General features: G+C 49.2%; 9 protein-coding genes across 9 annotated transcripts; 6 read left to right on the top strand and 3 right to left on the bottom strand.

Annotated features, from left to right (window-relative positions):
• Positions 1-85: 85 nt before the first annotated feature.
• On the bottom strand, positions 86-2,190 carry BDV14DRAFT_157046 (putative ER to Golgi transport protein (Sly41)). The gene is made up of 2 exons (XM_073766675.1): positions 1,549-2,190; positions 86-1,489 (listed from the first exon to the last, which is right to left on the bottom strand). The coding sequence occupies exons 1-2, from the start codon at positions 1,903-1,905 to the stop codon at positions 215-217; spliced, it is 1,632 nt and encodes a 543-aa protein (XP_073622859.1). The 5' UTR covers positions 1,906-2,190; the 3' UTR covers positions 86-214.
• Positions 2,191-2,569: 379 nt separating this feature from the next.
• Positions 2,570-5,639, top strand: BDV14DRAFT_193424 (uncharacterized protein; the record flags this gene model as incomplete). Its single annotated transcript, XM_073771778.1, has 6 exons — positions 2,570-2,765; positions 2,821-3,372; positions 3,535-3,957; positions 4,041-4,166; positions 4,222-4,305; positions 4,372-5,639. The coding sequence occupies 6 exons, from the start codon at positions 2,570-2,572 to the stop codon at positions 5,637-5,639; spliced, it is 2,649 nt and encodes an 882-aa protein (XP_073622858.1).
• Positions 5,640-6,392: 753 nt separating this feature from the next.
• BDV14DRAFT_212106 (armadillo-type protein) lies at positions 6,393-9,874 on the top strand (the record flags this gene model as incomplete). The annotated part of the gene is made up of 7 exons (XM_073776240.1): positions 6,393-6,476; positions 6,515-6,694; positions 6,750-7,892; positions 7,942-8,568; positions 8,659-8,938; positions 8,991-9,081; positions 9,133-9,874. 7 exons carry the CDS (start codon positions 6,393-6,395, stop codon positions 9,347-9,349), a joined length of 2,622 nt encoding a protein of 873 aa, XP_073622857.1. The 3' UTR covers positions 9,350-9,874.
• BDV14DRAFT_156948 (DUF5572 domain-containing protein) lies at positions 9,698-10,930 on the bottom strand. Its single transcript, XM_073766674.1, has 2 exons — positions 10,457-10,930; positions 9,698-10,337 (listed from the first exon to the last, which is right to left on the bottom strand). The coding sequence occupies exons 1-2, from the start codon at positions 10,717-10,719 to the stop codon at positions 10,007-10,009; spliced, it is 594 nt and encodes a 197-aa protein (XP_073622856.1). The 5' UTR covers positions 10,720-10,930; the 3' UTR covers positions 9,698-10,006.
• Positions 10,931-12,828, bottom strand: BDV14DRAFT_156947 (TFIIH/NER complex subunit SSL1). Its single transcript, XM_073766673.1, has 3 exons — positions 12,438-12,828; positions 12,014-12,349; positions 10,931-11,947 (listed from the first exon to the last, which is right to left on the bottom strand). The coding sequence occupies exons 1-3, from the start codon at positions 12,662-12,664 to the stop codon at positions 11,143-11,145; spliced, it is 1,368 nt and encodes a 455-aa protein (XP_073622855.1). The 5' UTR covers positions 12,665-12,828; the 3' UTR covers positions 10,931-11,142.
• A 275-nt stretch (positions 12,829-13,103) lies between these two features.
• Positions 13,104-16,849, top strand: BDV14DRAFT_183836 (M1 family metallopeptidase). Its single transcript, XM_073770429.1, has 12 exons — positions 13,104-13,298; positions 13,357-13,526; positions 13,599-14,023; positions 14,075-14,296; positions 14,356-14,473; positions 14,530-14,646; positions 14,705-14,730; positions 14,786-14,996; positions 15,059-15,129; positions 15,185-15,627; positions 15,681-15,893; positions 15,953-16,849. Exons 1-12 carry the CDS (start codon positions 13,264-13,266, stop codon positions 16,545-16,547), a joined length of 2,646 nt encoding a protein of 881 aa, XP_073622854.1. The 5' UTR covers positions 13,104-13,263; the 3' UTR covers positions 16,548-16,849.
• Positions 16,850-17,410: 561 nt separating this feature from the next.
• On the top strand, positions 17,411-18,248 carry BDV14DRAFT_205261 (Rab family GTPase YPT1; the record flags this gene model as incomplete). The annotated part of the gene is made up of 4 exons (XM_073774691.1): positions 17,411-17,542; positions 17,643-17,690; positions 17,749-17,976; positions 18,054-18,248. The coding sequence occupies 4 exons, from the start codon at positions 17,411-17,413 to the stop codon at positions 18,246-18,248; spliced, it is 603 nt and encodes a 200-aa protein (XP_073622853.1).
• Positions 18,249-19,328: 1,080 nt separating this feature from the next.
• pmp47 (putative peroxisomal membrane protein Pmp47) lies at positions 19,329-20,913 on the top strand. Its single transcript, XM_073770428.1, has 3 exons — positions 19,329-19,661; positions 19,720-20,444; positions 20,492-20,913. The coding sequence occupies exons 1-3, from the start codon at positions 19,540-19,542 to the stop codon at positions 20,602-20,604; spliced, it is 960 nt and encodes a 319-aa protein (XP_073622852.1). The 5' UTR covers positions 19,329-19,539; the 3' UTR covers positions 20,605-20,913.
• Positions 20,914-21,343: 430 nt separating this feature from the next.
• BDV14DRAFT_183827 (WD repeat protein) lies at positions 21,344-24,635 on the top strand. Its single transcript, XM_073770427.1, has 2 exons — positions 21,344-21,696; positions 21,753-24,635. Exon 2 carries the CDS (start codon positions 21,774-21,776, stop codon positions 24,393-24,395), a length of 2,622 nt encoding a protein of 873 aa, XP_073622851.1. The 5' UTR covers positions 21,344-21,696; positions 21,753-21,773; the 3' UTR covers positions 24,396-24,635.
• The last annotated feature ends 13 nt before the right edge of the window (positions 24,636-24,648 follow it).

Raw genomic sequence — 24,648 nt, 5'->3', positions numbered from 1 at the left:
AATGTACCAGTCTTGTTACAAACTACTCAGTGTATTTCGGACAGAATTAGGACTATTCTAATGTTCAGAAGGTAGAAATACAGATGAATTTTGACGTTCTTCTATATTGTTATGCTAGCAATGCATTTTTGGTACACGAAAGAGTAAGCTTCATCATAAAGTCAACGCCAAGACACCATATTTCTAGAACACCTAGGGTCAATATGGACAGTCATCAGCTAGAGATGGCTCCACAAGAGTCACGAGCTTGCCAGGTCGTTTCCTGTTTTGTTCCAGGTGGTAGCCAGGCTTTTGTGTTGCTGCTCGCCCTTGGACGAGCATGGCCAATGCCATCGTCCTTTTTCGAGTTACCGGAAATGGAGAATGCTCGGTTAGGGACGAACTGGCCGGCGGGCTTTCCATGAGGAGATGCATAGCCATTGGGGCCCCAAGTCTTGCTTGTATGCGTGTTTAATGGAAGCACGGTTTTCTGAGACTGAAAATGGTCCGCATTGGCCCTTCGGTCCGCAACGTCGTCATGGCTATTGCGATCGTAAAGATAAAGCCCGAGAAAAGTCAGAGCTATTCCAAAGCCCTGAACAGACGTCGTAGAGTTACCGAACCAAACGATCGCGACAACAATGACGAAAACTCTCTTGATGAGAGATGCGACTGAATATGACACTGGTGATACCATGGATAGTAGGACAAAAGCCAAGATGTTCTGCGCAAAGTGAGATACCCCATTAAACACAAATTCAAGGAATAGTGCACCATGATCCAAGGATCCCACTTTATTTGTGAGGGAAATAGCACCATCTTGCATCACATCAAAGAACAAGGGATAGCCTTCGGTGACGAACCAAATGGGCAATGTGAGAAGGAAGGCGAGCCCAGAGCAGTAGTAAAGAAGGTTCAGTTTGTCCAATTTCCGGCGACCAGCCGATTGCATGTCTGACTCCGCACGCTCGGCTTCATTGAAAAGCTTCTTAGAAAAAATGTTCTGCGAAACGAACACCAGAGCCGCAACCAGGGCGCATAGGATGCCGAAGAAATTCGTGGAGAACCCCGTGGAGCAGGCAAGCATGACACCCAAAGTCAGGGGCACGAGAGACAAATATGTCGCGCGAGCATAGCGGATGCGGAAAAAGAACCGATATGCTAAGACGGTAAATAATGGCGAAAGTCCCTTGATTGTGTGGACAAGCGAGACAGGAATCTGCGATGTAGCCATCGAGCTCAAAATATGACCTGCCAGCTGGAAGACAGCAAGGGGCAGTGCTGTCATTATTACATCGCGTGAGGGCGGCCGAATGTTGTTCTTCAGAGCCGGTACACTGATTTTGAGCCAGGGCAACGCACTTGACAAATATGAAAGTACCATGCACCATAGAGATACAAAGGCGAACTGGACGACTGTCAGGGTAATCGGTTTCGGTAACGCGTTCAGTATGGATTTTGAAGATGTGTTGGTCAGGGCCGAAGTGGTATACCAAACGAGGCAAAGCACCTGCGGACGAGTAAGCGGCTGCAACTAGCGAGGCCCAGGGTGTAGTTGGAGGGTCCTACTATTAGCCTGTATGAGACAGGAGCTCTGAGTGCTTGCGCCAGGTCTTGCGCGTTGGCGCTGACACTACCATTGCGTGTCCTAATAGCACTTATGGTTTCGCTGATGCTCTTTCTTGGTTTTCGTTTCGGATCCCTGACTGGTTTATAATCCCAACGATCGCTGGGCGCATACTTGATTGTTGAATTCGGGTAAAGTGCTTTCGACTCAGGGAGATCGAATTGTTCATCGTGGTACGCTGGGAACTTGTCTATAGGGCTGGCCATGGGCTGATCGTCGGACACTTGGACTGAAGTCTGCAGGTCTGGTTGTCGTATTGAGGCGCGCCGTCCAGTACCAGTCACTGTCGTTGTTGTCATCTCACTCGGGGTTTTATCGATACTGCAAACTTCTTCGGAGCGAGAAAGCGAATATCAAAATTCCGCGTTAATAGCACCCTTGGTGTCACTCAATGTCCGCTGGTCAGACAGGGTGAACGCGGCGAGGCGGCAGGACTAGTAGCACCCCGAGATAGGTAGGACTCGAGAGGCTCAGTGTTGCGGCTGTCCACGAGCCCAGTTTGTCTCAAGCAGACTTCTGAGGGCAAATCGGAGCATGGGTTGTTGTGAAGCAGGCGAGGCATAGGTCGTCTAGGCAGTAGCAGGTCCTGCTTGCGAACATGATGGCATCCGCCGGCGGAGGTCTTCTTGTCGGACGGGACCGGCAACTCACTAGACCGCATTAGAACTAGCGCCGCCACTGGAGATGACGAATCACTGCATGACCACTGAGCGATCCGCTGTCCACGGGCTTGGAGCAGTCCACCGACTGGCCGCCATGAGTCTGACCCTGCCACGACTTTCAATTGCGACACGGCCTATTTAGACTACGACGTATTTTCTGCCCGTCATTATAACCTTCTGCTGAGGTGCTGGGAATGAGACTTTTATTCTTATCCGTGACACTAAAATGACCCCAACTTTGAACTCTTGACGGGGAATCAGGTCACCACTTCTATCGTTTTGGCAAGCCACATCGTGGAAGATGCACTACATATTTGGGTTCACCTGGATATTACTCTTCCTCGTAGCATTCTTTAAAGGTATATCTCTTGAGATTTGGGCGCTTCGCCCACGAGACGATCAAGGGCCTTCCCAGTACGCCCTTGCTAGAGAACGCCCCGGTATCTCTCTCACAGAGGAGTGGCAGGTTCTTGGCCCTTTTGAATGCGGAACGAGAGGTCAGTGTGCTCTCTGCTCGACTCAGACAAGCTCATGGATTTATGTTGGAGACAGAAGCCATCTGGGGTGCCGATCCTTTGGAGTTCTGGGGCGGGTTCCAGAACCTGTCTTTTGATGAAGACGCGGGATTTCCTAGTCCCCTTGCGAATGATGGTCAGGTGCGATGGACCCGTGTTCGTGCCAATGCAACGAACCAGGGCCCAAGACAGAGCAGGGCAGAGTTGGTAGTCGCTTTCCCCCAGATAGACTGGGCATTTCTCCAGTCTATCTATGGATGGTCAGCACTGCAATACCAAGGGTGGGTTCGCGGACATATCCGTCTGCAGGACTCAGACTTTCAATCAGTTGCACTATTCACGGACGGCGTCCTAGAAATACTCGTTGACGGCCAACGCCACTTTGGCTGTGACTTTTACGGGTATCGCAAGGCCCCCTTGACTCTGGATCTCACTCCCGGGGATCATGTCATCGACCTGCGGCTGATCCGTGATGTACGAGCTCTAGGCGGTCTGGGTATTCCTACAACAGAAGTGGTGGTCGAAGCAGAGTTACGCCATGGCGTGTTGACCGTCGATGAGCGAAGCCTTTTGACACCTGAATCTGCGGGTGGGAGAATTGGAAGCCGTTGGCTGTCGATAAATGTACAGAACAATGCCGCCGAGTGGGTAGAAATATTGTCCCTCAGCTCGTCCAATGTCTGTGTGCATAATAATGACCCACGCCGGGCTCCCGAACGCATAAATGACTGTATAGACCAGGTCCAGATAGACATGGATACACCGTCAAATCTTGCACCATATCAGACTAGACCACTTATTTTCCGAATCACAACTGACAATGTATCAATGACTGAATTTCCGGTCACAATTCGTTACAGGATTTCCCAAGGCGCAACAATGAAAAATCAAACATTTTGGGTCAAGCTCACAGAGAGATCTTTAGATCAGCCACAAAGATATACCTATTTACACCCGGCAGGCGTTGTATCTTACGCCATCATACGCCCGCCGCCTCTGGATTCTTGTAACTCAAGTCATCTCGAGGGCTCTCTGCCTGTTATCATAGGCTTGCACGGAGCAGGCCTCGACGCTGATAGTGATCAGGCACGAGGGATGCTTGATGCTGCTTATGGCACATGTGCATGGATGCTGTTCCCAAGTGGTGTCACTTCCTGGAGCGGCGATGATTGGCGTAAGTATCCTTCCCTCGACAGTCTGATTGATTATTTTCATGGACACTGGAAGCTCGCAGTCACTAACCACGCCTTTTAATAGATACCTGGGGCGTTGCTGACATACAGGCAGCTGTAAGCGCGATGCCTGACTGGATTGAGGCTGTTGGCTGGAGCGGTCCAACACTTTCGACCGATGAATGGATTGTTATAGGGCACTCGAATGGAGGTAAACGCGCCAAATCGTTACATAGTCGTCTTTTATTTGCTCATTCGACTGGTAGGCCAAGGTGTCTGGTTTCTCACCACACATTTCCCCGATAAAGTCATCGCCGCTGCCCCTGTGTCTGGGTATACATCTATTGAGAGTAAGCCACAGCTGCCTTCTTCTATCTGTTTTCTGAAAGTTCATATTGTGAAGTCTAACATCTTAGAATATGTCTCATACAACATGTGGCGAGATTCCGAACCTCTAATCTCCTCAATTCTGCACCAGTCGCGAGTTAGTTACAGGCACGAGCTCCTACTGGCCAATGCTGCTGGCATTCCAATACTGCAGCAACACGGTGCCAATGACACAAATGTTCCTGCGTACCATTCGCGCCTCATGCATATGCTATTTGAAGAGACTGGCTGGTCATCTCCTTATGTAGAGCTACCAGATGAAGGCCATTGGTTCGACGGGGTCATGACAACCAGCATCCTGCTCAAGTTTTATAAAAATTCAGTACGCTCGAGAAAGAAGCAGACTCCATCGAAATTCGAAATGTATATTCCTTCTTCTGGAGACATGGCATCCAGAGGAGGAATATACGTGGACCAACTACAGTCTCCCGATATATTCGGTCGATTGCGTGTTGAGGTTGACTCACAAGGAGTGTGGCACACACGAACACATAACATCCATCGACTACACCTCTCAGCCAGTATATGCGCTGTCAAGGATACTATTGTTCTTGCTCTCGATGACACGGATGAACATTTTAAAGTGGATCACTCTGAATGTGAAATCACTTGGTACGTTAAAAAGGCAGACGGACGATGGCGTAGCTCTAAAGAGTCCGAGTGGAAATCAATTTCGCAGAGATACGGTCGTCAATTAGGTGCAATGGATGCCATCTTGCGCACCAGTGGGGTCTTCACAATAAACCTATATTCGGCTGGTGTCGAGGGAGTAGCCCTTCAAATAAGTCGCAACCTCTTACAATATTTCGCAGCTGATTCTCAAATCACAAGGAGATGCGGCATGCTGGGCACAACTTCAGGGAATTTGATCACTCTTGCACTGGGCGATGAGTTGCCTGACTCGGTGTCAAACTCCTACCCCATCCGTGTTACCGACGAAGGTTTGATTTTATACAAGGATTGCTTTCTATTTTCGGGGGCCGTTTTGGGGAGAACGGAACATGATGCGGAAAGGAGATGCCAACAACAAATATATCGCAATGAGCCGGCCATGGGTGCTCTGTTCCTCCGTCCCTTGGACAACGAACGCTTGGAATTGGTGGTATGGGGCGCCGATATGAGTGGTCTCGAGCAGGCTGCACGGCTTGTGCCCACGCTCACTGGAGCTGGGCAGCCTGAATTCTTGATTCTCGGAAGTGGTTGTCGCTGGAAGGGCCACGCAGGACTTTATGCTGCTGGTCATTTTGATAGATCCTGGCAAATTTCCGCGGGTTCTTATCTCACCAGCAATAAATAAATCAAGTTTCTGGTGTTTATATATGGGCCGTCAGAGGTACAAGCCGTGCAGTAACCGAAAGTGTTCTCTTGGAGTCCTAGCTATTGCCGCAAGTTGAGCGTGTGAGTCCGTCACACTGTCAGTTAAAGCAGCCTAGTCGTGGGACATCGTCTGGTTAAAAGCAATGAAGACCAAAGTATTCTCTCGCAATGGGCTGCTGGCTTGATGGTGAGTAGGAATCAACAAAATCAATGGACTGTCTGTCAAGTCTTTGAGTCTGGTGGGTTGAGGATCCGGGTGAGAGATATCGGGGTTGAGGGAAGACCTTCTCTTCCTTCCACTTTCAGCTAATACCTCTCTCCGGACACTTCCATTTCTTCCCACTACCCAACTAACCTACCTGTCCTTGCTTCTGTTCATTGCTTCTGTCGTGACTTCCCAATTAACTGCCATTAGTACTTGCTCCTTGAGTATGCTCTGCTGCTCCATCTATTTTCATTTTGTGTTTCTCTCACTCTTTTCGGGGTGTGTTTCTAGATACTGCCATTTACGCATTTCCTGCTGTGCACTAGGCGAGGAAAACGGTAGGAAGCAGCGCTCTTGCTTTCTCTGTTATCTTTGAGTTATCTTCATCAAGTTGCCATTGCATGTAAGAGCGTTTGGATCTCGTGCAGCGTGCTTGTCTTTTCAACAGCCCGATCTCAACGTCTTTGTTTATCCTCTCCAAATCACGGGTTTTACTGAAAGTAGCCCGCTCTGCTCAACTGACTGAACATGTCTTTGCTCTCAACCGCTTCACCGGAGACTGGCCGCAGGAAACCTGATGAAACCCCGTCCTCCAATACTGGGAGTGTCGACGTGCACACGATCCCTGCTAGCCGCGAAACATCAGTAAGTATCATTCCACAATCCATGGGGTCTCACATGTTCAGTTGTCTAGCCTCAAGTGGTTAACTTTTCTTGAGATTCACAAGCATTCAAACACCTGCGTTGGCTCTCCTGATCCACTCGCGACTTCCAAACTTGGGAATCTTCAATCTGCTCTGGGGCCGAGGAATGATCTTGTGTCTAATAAGGTCAGGTCACTCACCTTTTCTCGAGTCTCGAAAGATTGGTGTCTCACAATCCTAGAAGCAGAAGTTGGAGCATTCAAACAATGCTGGCCCATTGACCGGAAATTCGGAGATGGAAAGACTCCTGGCGAAACTCTCGCCAAAGCCCCAGGTACAGGATGGGAAACATGGCATGAACCATGAGATCCTCTCGAAGCTGTCCGAGCAGCAACTCCTCCTCGACCAGAAGAAAACCCTTCTGGTAAATAGCCATGTCGGCCCAGGGAGCTTTGAGGAGATTGATAAGTCTTCTGGCTTTTCGTCTGGTGCGGATACCATGCAGAGCGCCGGCCCAAGGGACGTTGCGAGTCTAGGAACGTTTGATCCGGACGCTTCTGAGCTACTTCGCCTGAAGCAGGAACTTCGGGCTGCGAATTCCAGGATTGCTTTACAGGAGCAAGAACTAGCCCAAACCCGTGTCATCAAACACACCTTGGATCAAGCTCTCGGACCCCCATCAGAGGCTGATTTTAGCGGGCGCGACATAAGCGAACAAACCATAAGCAATCTGCAGAGTGCTTTCAACGCATCCATACCGGCCCCTCACTTGCTCCAGGATGGTTGGAACACGCAAGAAGATTCGCAGTCAGATGTCTCTGATGCCCTCTCAGCTGGCGCCTACAATAGATCCAGGGGATTCTGGGGCGCTCCTGCACAGCAGGTCTACAGCATGGGAGTTACTTCGGATAAGGCATATGGCGATAGTCTGCCCCTTGCCGGGACCTCTTTTGCTCAGGACTCAAGCAGGTTTTGGGGACCTTCGACTGCTGCTCCCACTGCTGCAGGAGCTAGTACACTCCAGCCGCATCGAGTTTTGTCGGGGCCACCAGCTGCACCTTGCAGCTTTGACGGTCCCTTTTCGGATGATCAAGGTAGGTACTTGCAGGCTACCGGGTTCGGTCCACGCAATCCGTCCGCTCAATCCAATCGCATGGGATCGTGTTTTCCTGGGGCAGGCTCTCCCTGGGGTACATTTGCTCCTAGCTCAGCTGACAGCCAGGGCTCTCGATCACCTCCAAGCAAGCCGAACAGCACTTACCAGCAAGTCGGTTTATATCCATTACCGCCCTACCATCAGCGAGCAGTCCCACGCCCACTTTCGCCAACTGCCACCGAGTTCTCAGCATCCGGTGGAAACTCTGTGCCTTGGGCAACTTCATCTGTGAGTTAATCCTTTACTCAAGTTAGCCTAGTGTGACTCACCAGCTTAGATCGGTGGAACCTCGATGCAGACGTACATTTCGCCCCTTGAGCCACTCAACTACCGAAGACTTCTTGACAAGAATGTATCATGCGACTGGAAATATATAGTCGACAAAATAGTTTGCAACAATGACCAACAGGCCTCGATCTTCTTGCAACAAAAACTCAAAGTTGGGACAACGGAGCAGAAGTTTGACATCATCGAAGCCATCATACAGCAAGCTTACTCTCTCATGGTGAATCGCTTCGGGAACTTCCTGGTCCAGCGCTGCTTCGAACATGGAACAACTGAGCAGATCATTGCAATAGCCAATGCCATCAAAGGCAACACCCTTAGCTTGAGTATGGACCCCTTCGGTTGCCACGTCGTCCAAAAGGCCTTTGACTGTGTGCCCGAAGAGCACAAAGCGGTCATGGTTCACGAGCTTTTGCGTCGGATCCCGGAAACTGTGATTCATCGGTATGCATGCCATGTCTGGCAGAAGCTCTTTGAGTTACGCTGGAGTGGTGAGCCTCCACAAATCATGGCGAAAGTCAACGAAGCCTTGCGTGGCATGTGGCATGAAGTTGCGCTGGGCGAGACTGGAAGCCTTGTGGTACAAAATATCTTCGAGAACTGTGTCGAAGACGAGAAGGTACTTATCATCGAGCATATTGACCAGGCGCCCGTTGTTTGCGCTACATCTATATATGTTCATGGAGAGAGGACTAACCACTGTGTCTAGCGCCCGGCCATCGAGGAAACCCTAGCAAAGATTGATGTGCTCGCTCACGGCCAGTTCGGAAATTGGTGCATTCAGCACATCTGCGAGCACGGTGCCCCTCACGACAAGAGCCGTGCTGTTGAGCATATCCTTCTCTGGGCCGTCGATTACAGCATGGATCAGTTTGCCTCTAAGATCGTGGAGAAATGCTTGAAGATTGGCGGCTCGGAATTTTTGGATCGCTACCTGTCTCGAGTGTGTACCGGTCGTACAGATCGACCAAGGATGCCGTTAATTGACAGTAAGTGCATATGGAATCGGTTTCTGTATGGATGTGTTCTGAAATATAGGAGTTGCCGGAGATCAGTACGGAAATTACCTCATTCAGTGGATTCTGATGAACGCTGCACCTCATCAACGAGAGCTGGTTGCAACTCATATCCGGTAAGGATTTCCAGTTACAGCAAATACTGCTATGCTAACAACAAAATCTAGAAAGCATATGGTTTCTCTTCGTGGGTCTAAATTCGGTTCCCGCGTGGCAATGCTCTGTTGCAATTTGTCTCACACCACACGCCCGGGGCCTGGGACAGGTGTTCAAGTCGGCAGATTCAACAATTTCAACGATGATCGATTCCAAGCCCCGAGCCAACACGGAGGCCGCTTTAATCGGGGAAGCCAATGGAATCCCAACTACCCGCCGTTCCGTTAGGAGAATACCAACTAGGGCGCCACAAAATACCTGAAGCATCTCAAAATTATGGAGACTGTACGACCGACCGAAGACATAGATTCGATCTTAGATATGATTTGTGTGCATGGATGCCCTGCAAGTCCGACTCCGAGCTTTCCATATATACACGGTTGGCCGAGGCTAAAAAGCTTGACACTCCATGCCTCGTGCTGATCTCATATATTCATCTCGTTGAACTCTTAGGCTTTTTACTGTCCATCATTTCCAGTGCCCATGCGCTTCATGTTTCCTTCTCGACGGGCTGGGCGAGGAAGTGCTATCTTGCTATGGAGATGACCCGCATTTTATGGTGTACAGTGACAGAGGTACGCAAACTTTACAGCAGTGAATCGCCTGACCGCGTCTCCTAGAGGCAAAGTCGCTTGTTTGATTGTCACATATTCCTAATGACCAAGTGTTTGTATTCATATGCCTGACGCATCTTCGATACTTACGTCCGTATGCATAGCAAGGCTCACAGCGAGAAAGAGTAGTACCAAGATTTACGCCATGTGTGCCTCTTGAGCAGGGCGAATAGGGCTCTCGATTCTCATAGAACAGTCATCTCACTGGGAGGACTTAGAGCAGCCTGACAGACCCATCGCTCGAGGAAGGGTAGGCCGGACTACAGGGACCTCAATCAGTAACTTCTCTCTCCCAAGGTTTCAGTCTTCTAGGCTTTGCACTTGCAGCCCCCTGCCCCATCAAGAGAGTATCCGGTATCTCTTGAATACCAGGAACAGGCTGGCCCGTCGTGATGAGCTCGACTATGTGCGCGAAAGACGTGGGATAAGCTGGCTCTGACCCCACAGTATTTGACCTGGGCTCTGCATTCCCAGACGAGGGCGACGTTTTTGCCGATGAATTTGAATCACATGGTCCGACTACTGAAGCGCAAGTAAAGTGCTTCGCTTCGAGCCAAGTGCTATAGGCTGTGACATCCAAAGGCTGCGAGAGTTTCTCTTTCCTGGTAGCAGACAATAACTTAATCAATCTGAACCATGAACCAGGGAATCCGCTAGCTGTCTTATGGTTGTGTGTATGCATAGCGGGGTAACAAGTCAATTCATATAAAGCAGCGCATACCTATTAAAGTAATAGCACTTGGCCTGCAAGACCAAATCATCATTGCGATTTATCTCCTCCCTCGAAGCGGGCGTGGTGGGGTGACCGAGAATCGTTGCTAGCCCCGCGGAAAATTCTGGGTCTGAAGTGAACGGATATGTCGCTATTCGCTCGAAGATCTCTGCTTGTGTATGTTGCGATCCCGATGTTGCTTGCGCGGTGCCAGCGTCGCCCTGAGTAGGCGGGGCAGATGTGTCCGTTATAGTGGCGGGATTCATTGGCATGGAGTCACTCTTTATTCTCCTTTCGGTACTTTGAGTCAAACAGCCAGTGCTGAGTTCTGAGATTAAGTTCCTCCCAATTGGTAGACTACCTGGTTGCTGTCTGATTTGGCAATTAGGTACATGAGAGTGGGAAGTTGAGAGCTTCGTCGCGGGGAAAGCTTTGATTAGCCGAGGTTCCCGCTAGATTTAGGTTGAACAGCCTTACTACTCCGTCTTCTGGTTGGTTGAATGGGATACCCCATCTATATCTACCACTAGGTACACCCTACCAGAGACCTCACGTACTACCTGATCCCCTGTTGGCATTGGTCTAATGATGAATCATTTCTTGGAAGCAGGGTGTTTGGGAGCATCGCTGCTGTGTCACCGGTCGCCGTTTTATCGAGCAGCATGCCTGCCGCAGGTCATAAAACATCGCATTCATTATCTTGAAGTATCCATTTGATCTAAGCCATCTTGGGCCCTTGGTGCATCATCTTGGGGATCGGGTGCGACTCTGCTTTGACAACCAGGGCAATTATGCACTACCTCATGGGCAAAGAGATCACAGTCGATACAGAAATGATCTTTGCATACCATGCACTCATAGCGACTGCTTGCACTCATCCCCTTAACAAGGTTCTCGGTAGCCTGCCATTGCTCCCTTGGAGGGACAGCGGGGAAGGGTATGCCACAAGCAAAACAAGTCGCGCTGCGGGAAGCACGCTGCCAGGGGACTTCGATCCAGTTCATCAGAGGGAATAAATGATGATATGATCGAGCAAGATGTGTCGAAAGGATTAAGGTGAGACCGCAGGATGGGCACTCGGCAGGAAGGCCACAAACCTTGCTGTTGCATCGCGAACATAAATAGCCACCGGAGGTGGGATTTGAGTGACATGCGCAGAGAGAAGGGGACGGTTCAATGGTTCGAGATGGAAAGCCCATCATGAGAAGAGAGCTTGTGGATTGCTTTAGGGAATATGTGGCCGGGGGGGTTGTTACGTCCATCACCAGCTCTCGAAAATGCTGCTCATTGAGAGCCACACCGTAATACGCATCGTCGCCGCCGTTGGTCTTTGAGCATAATTCACGGCAAATAGCCACCTGAGCTGCAAGGCCCACAATCCCAACGCGGATCTTGTCATCGATAAGAGAAGAAATTGTTTGGTGAATATCACCAGGGTCGGAGGAAAGCAGGGAGCCGAATATAATGAGGATTTCGCGCGTTCCATGGCTGGGGGTATGACTGCGAAGGCACGAGATCAATATACTGTGCCTATTAGATAGTGATTCACGGATTAGGTGAGCCTACAATAACGCTCCTCGGGCCATCTCGAGTCCATTTTGCAGACTAGGAAGCCCCTTTGGATCCTGGCTTCTGAGGTTCTGTATTGCACTAATATGTTCAGTGGGGTTTCCACTCATGTCACTGATTCGAAGTGCAAGTCCGTCCCGTAAGCCCAACACCCCAATTTGAGAGATGGGGTTCTGTTCAAAGAACTCTCTCACAAACTCTTGTGCGTAGCGTAATGTCAATAGGTACCGCGTCGGTCGTAGGTCTTTTTCCATCATCGACTGTGATAGGTCTAAAATCAGGATAACATGGCGTATGATACCGCGCTGCAGTGGTGTTGTGTCCTTCAGAAGCCTACAGACATAACTCGATATTAGTCCAGACGTCTCATGTCCGCTGCCTTCAAGGACAGGTCTGACGATTCATCGTCGGGCAAACCCACCTTTTTCTTTTGTTCGCTTCTAAGAGGCCTTCAACTGTCGAGCTAATAGTGCCGTCTGCACCTTCAATCAAGGTCTCCCACGTTCGCGAAAGCTCGAATTCGGCTCCGCCCTTCTGCTTCCTGCGCTTCGAAGTCGGGCCTGCCGCGCCTCGCGAGCCCCGAAGAATATTGTCGTCGCCTTCATCCTCAGAGATACCTTCAATGTACTCTTCATCAGAATCGGCCATAGTGTGAAGGGGATATCAGCGAGGAAGAACCTGGGTCCTGGGTCTCGCCCTGGCAGAATTGCGGGAAAAGGTGCGCTGAAACTTGAAAGCTCCGTGATCGATGGAACGCGATCGGCACCAGAGAAGGTCCAAGCTTCCCTCCGCCTGAGCTCCGGCCCGCGGTTTGCTCCGTAAAACTGTTGGAAACTTTGGGGATCTACTGCTCTGGTTGCTTTTGTGGTACGCTGGACGAGCGGGTGAGTTTGCGAGCGTCTTGCCAGCATCTGTGTCTTCAAAGAAGCTCTTCTCAAACTGCCAATTGCCCGTATCCGGCAATAACCGCAGAGCAGATGATGTGGGGGAGACGCAGCGTCACGTCAACCAGAAGCGCGGGACTCCGCTGTCTAGCTGTAAGTGCAGGGCGGCTGTCAGTGGTGCCTCGAGCTTATCGACCCCTCCGCCTCGCATCTTCTCTCGCCCGTGCCTCCCCCGCCTCTCAGTCAACCCCTCAACCCCCCTTCTCTCGACCTCATCTTTCACCACGCACAAGTTTGACTTCGCGGTTGAGGCCCGTCGTACCAAGCATTGTTCAAAGGCATTGCTCTTCGGAAATTCGCGCCATGGCCTCAAAGGATAGAGATGTTCTGCCAAGCGCGTAAGTTTTAGTTTTCTGGAATTTTGCTTGTCGAAGCTGGAATTAATTGGTCTTACAGGGTCAAGCCTAACCACTATGGTATTTCGCTCTTCGACCTGCAGCTCGGGGGTTCTTGGGGCTACAAAGGAATTGTCAAAATCAGCTCCAAAGTCAGCAGTACCACAAAGGAGGTAGTGCTCAATTCCAAAGAGATTCAAGTCCAGGATGCCGAGATTCTGGGAGCGGGTGGTATGTTATAGTATTACTGGCCTTGTCTCGGTCATTCGCCAGCGAACTCTGCTAACAAAGTCCCTGCTGTAGGTGCGCAATTCGCAAAGGTATCTGAGGTCACCTACGACACGAAGTCGGAGCGGGTGACGCTCAAGTTCCCCGACGAGCTTCCTCTGTCAGATGTCGTTGTTTCCATCTCATTTACCGGCACGATGAATAATGCTATGGCTGGATTTTACCGCTCCAAGTACAAGCCAGCCGCTGAGCCCACTCCGGACACCCCTAAGGAGGGAGATTTTCACTACATGCTGAGCACCCAGTTTGAATCTTGCGATGCACGCAGAGCCTTCCCTTGCTTTGACGAGCCAAATCTCAAGTCGACGTTCGACTTTGAGATTGAGGTTCCCAAAGGCCAAACAGCCATCAGTAACATGCCTATCAAGTCTGAGAAAGAGGGTAGTAGGCCGGAGCTCAAGGTGGTTTCTTTCGACACCACCCCAGTGATGAGCACATATGTTCGTACCCACTTACAAGTGCGGTTGATGTCCGCTAACATTCTTCTTTAGCTTCTGGCTTGGGCAGTTGGTGATTTCGACTACGTCGAGGCTTTCACCGAGCGCAAATATCAAGGGAAAACCATCCCCGTTCGTGTCTATACTACCAAGGGACTCAAAGAGCAAGCCCGATTTGCTTTAGAGTGCGCACACCGAACAGTCGATTATTTTTCGGAAGTTTTTGAGATTGAGTACCCCCTACCCAAGGCTGATCTTTTAGCCGTGCACGAATTTGTAAGTACTTTCCATCGCACAACTGCACCATTTAAGGAAAGCTAATGATACTTTGCTAGGCCATGGGAGCCATGGAAAACTGGGGTCTTGTGACGTACCGTACAACTGCTGTCTTGTTTGACGAGGGAAAATCAGATACCCGCTATAAGAATCGGATTGCTTACGTCGTGGCACATGGTGATTAGGTTCCTCGAGAAAGCGTAAAGGGCCCTGGCTGACTTGGTATCCATTAGAACTTGCGCATCAGTGGTTTGGAAACCTCGTGACTATGGACTGGTGGGATGAGCTCTGGTTGAATGAAGGCTTCGCCACCTGGGTTGGCTGGCTTGCTGTTGACCATTTCTACCCAGGTAAGTGTAAAACTGCATATTTCCTGGTATTAAGTGAAATGTCTAACAATTGCAACAGAATGGAATATCTGGTCCCAATTTGTGGTACGCAATTCTCGAGGTAATATAATGTTTCAGTAAAATGTTGACTGCTGCACAGGCTGAAGGTGTTCAACAAGCATTCCAACTCGATTCGTTGCGAGCATCTCACCCCATTCAAGTACCTGTCAAGAACGCCCTGGAGGTTGATCAGATCTTCGATCATATCAGCTACCTCAAGGGAAGCTCAGTGATTCGCATGCTGAGTACCCACCTTGGCCGAAAGACCTTCCTTCAAGGAGTAGCCAAGTATCTCAAAGCTCACGCATACGGTAGGCCTTTATGATTTTGGCCAATATCTTTTCTCTGGCAGCTGTTGACGAACGAAATACAGGAAACGCTACAACTAATGATCTCTGGTCCGCACTTAGCCAAGCGTCTAACCAGGACGTCAACAGCTTTATGGTGAGTAGCACAAATTATCTTTCGCAATGATTATCGGGCTGACGATTTGATAAAGGATCCTTGGATTCGCAAGATCGGATTCCCCGTGGTCACTGTTGCAGAAGAGACCGGCCAGGTTGAAGTTCGCCAAAACCGATTCCTTTCAACCGGTGATGCTAAGCCTGAAGAAGATCAGACGACATGGTGGATTCCACTTGGGATCAAGTCAGGTCCAGAGTTGACGGCTCAAGAGCCTCGTGCCCTAGTCTCAAAGACAGACACCATTCAAGGTATTGGACAGGACTCCTTCTACAAAATCAACAAGGATCTTTCTGGATTCTACAGAACAAACTATTCTCCTAGCAGACTGGAGAAACTCGGCCAGTCGCTCGATTCGCTAAGCACTGAGGATAAAATTGGATTGATCGGTGACGCTGCTGCCCTTGCCGTGTCTGGTGAAGGCACCACCGCGGCTTTGCTTTCCCTATTAGAAGGCTTCAAGGGTGAACAAAATTACCTGTGAGTTATTAGAGTCTCCTAGCTTTGTTTGTTTTTACTGACCATCTGTACAGGGTCTGGTCACAGATTTCGTCGTCCGTCGGCAACCTTCGATCTGTCTTCTCGCACAATGAGGCTGTGGCGAAGGGTCTGAAGAAATTTGCCCGTGAATTATCATCCTCCGCTGTCAGAAATATCGGGTGGGAATTCGGCGCCGATGATGATTATCTCACTGTCCAGCTGCGGAAGCTTCTGATAGCGATGTCGGGTCTTGCGGGCAATGAAAGGTGCGCATCTCCCAGGTCAATTTGGATATTTCGTGGCCATTAACTCCCATACTACGCAGTATTACCTCCGAAGCTAAGAAGCGCTTTGATCTTTGGGCAACCGCAAACGACAAGAACGCTATCCACACAAACCTTCGGTCCACCATTTTTAGCATTGCCGTTTCAGAAGGTACACGCGCAGAGTACGACTCCGTGAAGGATGAATACCTTCGCACTGATTCCGTCGATGGGAAGGAAATTTGCCTATCAGCACTTGGGCGTACGAAAGATGCGGCACTTGTTGATGACTATTTGGACTTTGTGTTCTCGGACAAAGTTGCGATTCAAGATGTACACAGCGGTGCCGTTTCCTTGGCTGCCAACTCCAAGGTTCGCCATCTGCTGTGGGAGTATATGAAGAAAAACTGGGCATCTGTCGAAACTCGCCTTTCTGCTAATAACGTCGTCTTTGAACGGTTTGTGCGGATGGGACTCTCAAAGTTCGCAGACCACAAGATTGGCGCTGACATTGCCTCTTTCTTCCAAAACAAAGACACAAGCGCATATGATCGGGCGCTGGTTATTGTTGCCGACAGCATCCGGACCAATGCCAACTACAAAGAGAGGGATGAGAAGCAGGTCCTGAAATGGCTCCAAGAACATGGCTATGTTTGAGACATCTTAAAAGGAATTTGGCCGAGTAGATTGGGCCACAGCAGACTCTAATCTTTATTTCGGAGAACGGTGACTTTCTGATGTGTCCGTGAATTACTCCGTGGTCTTCAGTATAAACATCAGTAGCATTACTGCAGTGAATTAAATTCATAACTGGAGAGCTTCTCTCTATTTTTTGCCCTTGCTTGGCCCGCTGTATATTACATCCACCTTATGGAGAATCTAAGGGTAGGGTTAATTATCAGCGAGGGTCATAAGTAATTCATAAGTCCCGCTACCTCTGAAACCCGCGACATTCTTATATGTCACAAGTGACCCAAAAGTGAAGCTGGGGACGCGATCAGATAGCTCAAGGGACCTTTGGTTATTTTTGAAAATACACTAAGCCAAATTAGGCTATAGTCTGGCCGGGGCAGAACGTGAAACGGTCACAGGTTGGTTACCTTACCTGCACGCTGGGCTCCTTTGCTCTCCTGCACTCAACACCGCCGAAGTCCATCCTGGCTGACAACTTCTCAGCGACGTTTACATCACCTAAATTCCGCTCTTCTGTCTCGCAGCTCTTCCTTTCCCATCCAGTCGATCTTCCTTTCATTTCAAGTGCACCCCGTCGGATAACAGCCAATATGAACCCTGAGTGGTAAGTTGTTTGAATGTCTGCCTACATTTCGGCTGCGCTTCATCTGGACATGCGCTGTTGCTTTGTTTTATGGTCCCTGTCTTTCTTTTCGAACCATATGCGCAGACTTATCCTACTAAAATCTATTCTAACTAATATATTGAAATCCAGAGTATCTTCCTTCGTCAGCATACACCAGAGCCCCGCGAAAATCGATGTATTTCCCTATTTCAGCTCTAACCACATGGGTAGATACGACTATCTCTTCAAGCTCCTCCTCATCGGAGACTCCGGCGTTGGAAAGTCTTGCTTGCTTCTCCGGTTTGCCGATGACACCTACACAGAAAGCTACATTTCCACTATCGGAGTAGACTTCGTAAGTAATCCAGCTGCCGACTGTTCTCATGGATTCGTACTGTTCTCGGACGATCCTTCCGACGGACGAGAGAGTCCTTATACTGATATTTTGGTGATAGAAAATCCGCACCATCGAACTCGACGGGAAGACAGTCAAGCTTCAAATTGTATGAGGAGCCGGTATATTTCCCACCATGGTCCAAGTATGGCTGACAGAATGTATAGTGGGATACTGCAGGCCAGGAGCGTTTCCGTACCATCACATCGTCTTACTACCGTGGAGCTCACGGAATCTGCGTTGTTTACGATGTTACCGACATGGATTCCTTCAACAACGTGAAGCAGTGGTTGCAGGAGATCGACCGTTATGCGACCGAGGGTGTCAACAAACTTCTCGTGGGCAACAAGAGCGATATGGAGGACAAGAAGGTTGTGGAATACACCGTCGCAAAGGTATGTGGCTGCGCTCTTATCTCAGTAATATGAGGGTGATTTGTCTAATTTTGTCTAATTCAAATGTGCACTTATAGGAATTTGCCGATAGTCTTGGAATCCCATTTTTGGAGACCTCCGCCAAGAACGCATCCAACGTCGAGCAAGCTTTCTTGACCATGGCCAGGCAGATCAAGGAGCGCATGGGCACCGCAACTGTGAACAACAAGCCGACCGTGCAGGTTGGCCAGGGACAAGGAGTCCAGTCGGGATCCGCTGGTGGCTGCTGTTAGACGATTCATGACTCGAAACCATCAAAGTCGAACCCCCTCTGGCACTCAGCATATGAAACTACTCAAGGATGACCATTCTCTGAGCGATGTTTGGCGACTCTACCGATCCTTTAGCACGGGACGAACGGACGGTGTTGATCGGAATCAATGCGCTGAGAACGACTATTGGGGGATACTGCCATTCTCTGCAATGCTCTAGTCGGCCTACCACACTTTGTCTCTATACAGGATCACTTTTAAGGATTAGCCCCCTGCCTTTACTTGCTTTGTTTCCCCAACACTTCATTCCTCCTCCTTTCTGCTTAGTCTCTGTTTTTGCGACTCCACTATGGCATCTTTACATTTATTTCCTCATGTTTCTTAGGTTGGATTCGTTGCGTATCTTGTCAGACTCAATTAATAGGGAACGCATGAATGACTCGTGGATTTTCTGTGGTAAATTAGAGGTTGTAGGTTCTGTTACAGCCGATACTTCAAATTGAACTGAACTGAACCCGTGGATTTCTCTGCTGAAGGCGCCTTAACAATCGGCAGCCCAGTGTACGCTCCTGCGGCTTCAGGATGCCATTACCTAGTACTCCTTCCGATATTCGTCCACGGGCTTGCGATGCTAAGCTTATGTACACATGGTACGGTCATATGCCAATCATGAATCCTTGGACATGATCACATGTCAGACAGGAACCTTCCACGGATCACAGAGCGTCAATCAAGAACCGCAATTTAGCTCTATATGGCCTCACTACAAGCAATATCCTACTACTACCTGCTATGGTCGACTTGTAGTGATGATAGTGGCAGGAATTAAGCCTCGAGCAGATGCCTGAAGACAAAACGCAATAGAGTAGACATCACAAATCCAAGAGATACCGTGTGGATACTTGAAGCCTGAAAGGCACACTGGCAATTATGTCCCGAGGCTAGAAGGCCAGCTGTTCGTCATGAAAGAGACTGAAAGCATCCCTAGGGATATTAGTATTCTGATTGAAGGTATCTTAGGTAGATTTGGAGGCATCCATCGGGGCCACTCCAGTCAGCCGAGGTCTAGGATTCGGCAACGTCATGAAAACAATTATCGTCCCCAAGAATCTAAGCCGATCCAAACATTCTCCCTCCGTGAACCTCGCTGGATCCGTTCATTTCATTCCGACTGCAATTCGTATTTTACTCCTTTTCCTACCTCCTTTTTGACTCCTTGTCTTTCTTTCCTCTTCCTACTCCGAGTCCGCAAAGGCAAGGCATCACCATCGTCTCAGTGCCCGGAGCGCTCCGTCAGTCTCTGAATCTCATCATGTCTTTATCAAAAGTCGAGGATTCCAAAAAGGTGGCTGCGGCCACCGCAGTTCAGCAAAGTGACAATATTGCCCATGCTCTGGCGGGCGCGGGTGGTGGGATTTTGTCCATGGTCCTGACGTGCGTCTACATCGAGGCCGTTTCAATTTACCAAGTGCATTCTGACATTGATACTTAGATATCCCCTTATCACGCTCTCAACCCGGGCGCAAGTTGAATCCAAACGGGCGCAGTCCTCAACAATTGATGCGATTCGCCGGATTGTCCAGAGAGAAGGCATTGTTGGGCTCTACTCTGGTCTCGAGTCTGCGCTATTAGGAATCAGTGTCACAAACTTTGTATACTACTACTGGTACGAATGGACTCGGTCGGCCTTTGAGAAGGCTGCAGAGAGGGCGGGTCGCTCAAAGAAATTATCGACGGTGGAATCGATGATTGCTGGTGCAATTGCGGGGAGTGCAACTGTTCTGCTTACAAACCCCATCTGGGTCGTGAACACCAGGGTGACCGCACGCAAATCCGCAGAGGATGAGCAGTTGCCTGGGGCCCCGAAGAAGCAGCGGGCTTCTACATTTGGCACTTTGATGGAGCTATTCAAGAAAGAGGGGCCGACCGCTCTCTTTGCTGGCGTCTTGCCTGCCCTGATCCTGGTCATTAATCCTATCCTGCAATACACAATCTTCGAGCAGTTGAAGAACTTGGTGGAAAGACGTCGTCGCATGACTCCGAAGGACGCGTTCTACCTTGGCGCCCTCGGCAAGATTCTGGCTACCTCAATCACTTACCCGTATATTACGGTGAAGAGCCGGATGCATGTTGCAAGCAAGGATGGTCCTAACGAGAGCTTAAATGGGAGCCTGAAAAGAATCGTCAATGAGGAGGGCTATACTGGACTATATAAAGGTAAGCCCCCTGTTGTGACGCAAGTACTTTTGCTTATTGTTCTACAGGCATTGGACCCAAGGTCACTCAAAGTGCAATCACTGCCGCATTCTTATTTGCGTTCAAGGACGTTTTGTATGAATCAATGGTGTCTATCCGACGGGGCCGCGTCGCCAGGTAGAGGGAAATTCTTAATGTCATGTAGTAGAATTGATCAGACTTGGTGAAAGAAGCAAGTGAACCCCACTGCGGAGCATTTGCTGAATGGGTCCGAACCCCAGGCTTCCAATGCGGATTCCAGGTTCTAAGTCCAGACTCCAGACTCTATAGGGCCCCAGACTGGCCGGAGGTAAAACGCCTATGAGTGAACGCGCTCTTCCCCTGGGGCAATATTTGCTAGTTGTACGACGTCGGTACGCCAAGCTTCTAGATGTGACCGTGCTTTGGTGAAGATGGCTATTCAATATTAATACATATATACCCTGTGCCCAATTCTATTTCTTGATAGGCTTGTTTTCCCGTATGATACATATCCTCTGGATTTTGGGTCTAATTCATTGTTCTTTTTGGGTTGGGAGAGTATTAGTTAACGTATTTCACGGGTCGACCGACTGCATGAGTAGTCCGACCAGCGTGTATTGCATATTGTCGAACTTCGCCACGTCCGTAATATTTGGTACACCACCCGAAGAATATGAAGCTCTGATTCATTCAATCTAGCTACGATACTACACTAAATACAGTCAAAATAGGGGTAAGCTAACTAACTAGAATAGGAAATAGAAAAGATAGGTAGTTACGTTAGTGAGCAAATGAAAGGCTTTGTCACCGAGTTCCACCGCCTACTATATACAGTATTAGTGGCATCGCGCCCGCGCCCTCGCGTTCAAAGGCCGTTACTTCGCGGACTCTGCCTTACAACACAATTCAGGCCCATACTTTTTACCCAGCCATACAGGAGCAAGCGGACGCTGACAATTAATCTCACTTTTCCTTAAATATCTTGGTTTCTGTGAGTTGTCTCATAATTATGCACCCTACATTCTGCTGACCTGTTTCTTTTTCCAGACATTCAGGCTTTCGGCACTTCAGGCCACCGCTTGACTCTACCAAGGTTGTTTCGCAACATACACGCACTCAGTAACACTTGAGGTGAAGCTGTCAAGTGCCAACCATGATCTCATGTGCCAAACGGTCGAGTATCATTATCTAAGAGTCGCACTTAACTTCGCAATCATTGCGATAATGCATATATGGACCTAGGACTTTTGCAGTAAACCCAGACTCATTCAAAATAATAAACTAAACTAGTACTAACATCGTCTTCAGGCGGCTAACGACCTAAACCAAATGGGAAGAAATTCTTTCATTCGATACTCTTCGAGCCCGGCGCTTTTTGGATCTGATGATCCGTCCATGATCAAAGAGTCTGAAGAATTGCTGTCCAGGTTCATGAGTGGACAGTCCCAAGAGGCACTACACACCCACAAACAGACTCGGGATAGACAAGCCACACCTGCTGCCACAACGGACAAACAACAATCTGGTAGACCTCGTTTAAAAATACCCCGGGGAAATGTCCAGATACGTCCAAAAGTTGGTCCTCGACCGCAAACCGGGCCCGAAAGAGCACCTGAGCCTCTAAAGGGCAACCCCCAACAGAAGGTTGCCCCATCCGTTCCTAAAGGCAAACCGAACAGTCTCCACCAGAGGCGAAGGTCTCGATCTTCATCTAGCGACGATGTGCGTACGACAATACGGCGCTCGGGCCGGTCAAGAGCCGAACCGACCAATTACTATAAGAAGCTTTCCATTTTTGATGGTGAAAGTGAGGAGGATGAGGTACAAGTGATCGAAAAGATACCAACCTCTAGGAACCGATCACTGTCTCATACCCAAAGCAAAAATGCCTTGTCTTCAGGACATTTAATCACCACCACGAGGCGTGTCAAGCAAAGATTCACTTCGGTCAACAACTCCATATACGAGAGGGAACTTGGTAGATACTCAAACTCGCGATGCCAACTGAACGTTACTGGTGAAATGACACTAGTCAAGACATGGAAAGGGGCGTCCAACGATGTCGTTTCACTAGCATGGTCGCCTGATGGGACACAGTTCGCAGCAGGTGCCACCGCACAGTGCGATGAGCACATGATGGCGTACAATCGGAAAAACAACCTTGTCCTTGGCGACCTTGTCACCAATGAACTACATGAGCTTCCTGATCACTGGATAGAGCGCCCCAGGGAAAGGGACTCAGCCAGCCATGTCGTGAACGATCCTCGGCTGTTCATGAGTGTCACTGCTGTGCAGTTCTTTGAAGATGCTCTGTATACTGCCAGCTATGACCACACTGTAAAAATATGGGATCTTTCAAAAGGAAAGCCTGCTTGCTACAAGACCTTAACCCACAACTCTAAAGTCATTGTGATGGCACGCTCAAATTTCAACAATAATCTTCTGGTTACTGGGGCAGGCTCAATCGGTTATTGGGACACCGAGCATTCACAATACACAGCACTTGATGTGCCTCGTGCAAGATCACGGAAAGATATCGACCTCGTACCCACATCAACGGCATGGGGAACGAATCATGCAGTCAAAGAATATCTCATCGCAGGGATGTCTGAAAAAGAAGATGGGATAGCGCAGCATGGACTTCTTGCTGCCTTTCGCTTTGGAGAAACAACAGTCACTGCTGAGCATTTTTCGCCGAACTCACAAAATATCTTTGATGTTGCGTGGCATCCTGTTCTACCAATTTTTGCAACTGCTTGTACTGCTGGCCAACAAGCTTCAAGGGGTACTAGATCTGTCGTCAACCTCTACGAGCCGATGAAATTGAAGTCACGGGTATTAGAGTTCGAGTGTCCAGCTTTGGACATGAACCAGGTAGTATTTTGTCCTTTCAACAATAACTACATCTCAGCAAGCTGCACAGACGGTGTTACGTATGTCTGGGATCTACGGAACAGTGGTCAGATTCTCCACACGCTGAAGCATGGCGAGCCCTTGAACCAGCTTGATGAAACCATGCCTCGGGAGCAGGTAGATACCGGCGTTAACATGCAGCTGTGGGGAAACTCCTACGACCAGTTTTTCACCGGCGCTTCGGATGGTATGGTGAAAAGATGGAATATTCTTCATGCACCTAAGGATGCTCTTGTCGAGGATGTTGCATGTGTTAAGGAAGGAATTATGTCGGGAGCATTCTCCCCAGACAAAACCAACCTGCTTATTGGAGACGTTTCTGGGGCTCTTCATCTGTTATCAAACAGCCCCTTTTATCCTGACAAAACACCACCGCAGGGCTTTATGTTTAAGGAGAGTCCTTATGTTGTTGAAGACAAAACTGATATAGAGTCTGGGGTCACGGCAGCATACGATTTGATTGCATCGGGACATATAAAGCGCCACCCTGTCTATGGACCCGGTCAAGGGCCGCACTATGAGGGACCCTTCGCTGCCTGGGCGCGACCGAAAGGAACCCCGCTGGAGAAATTATCAAGCACACCACTCGAGGACAAATATGAAATACGGCAACTGGGCGGTTGTTCTCCCAGATACCGCGATGGTCTCACCTTTGGCCAACAGGAAGACTTGGAAAGGCACATAACCCTCGCAGTCATGCGGAATCAGAGGCGAGGCAGTAATAAAAGACGATTCCCAGAGCCTAAAATTAAGGCAGAGCCTCTGGACGGGATTGTCGACCTATGCAGCGACGAAGAAGAAGAAGAAGTCTTGCCAAAGCGCAGACAGCCAGTGTTCCAATCGAATCTCCCGTGGGCAAACTTCGAGATTGTTAAGGCCGAAGTCATAGACCTCACGGGCGATTCCGACACGGAATCAAACCCTGCATCAAATTTTGCCGCGCTTGAAAGCCCTGGGACAGAATATCTGGAAGACGACTTTTGGTGGCCGGAGAGCAGAACAATAGATGCTAATTTCTCCGAACAAATGGAATGTTGAACTGTGGAAGTTCCTGCAATGAAATAGACAGATATGGCTTGCATCATTGTAAATAGCACATGGCATAATGATGATGATGATGACTGCAATCAATATCGGTTTTCTCAGCGTTTTGATCAAGCCTTGACTTCCACATATGTCCAAAAATGGAGTGTGTACCTACTCTCCAGCTGTAAAGTATTGCAATCCAGGGCTACGGAGTACAACCACCTCTAATGACGTCAGCCCCGCCACTCGGTACGAGTCTTTGCTC

The sequence above is a fragment of the Aspergillus stella-maris genome (genome assembly GCF_047715825.1).
Source record: "Aspergillus stella-maris strain CBS 113639 unplaced genomic scaffold BDV14scaffold_91, whole genome shotgun sequence".
NCBI lineage: Eukaryota > Fungi > Ascomycota > Eurotiomycetes > Eurotiales > Aspergillaceae > Aspergillus > Aspergillus stella-maris.
Note: the sequence above shows the minus strand (reverse complement) of the source record. Positions and strands in the feature narration are given on the sequence as shown.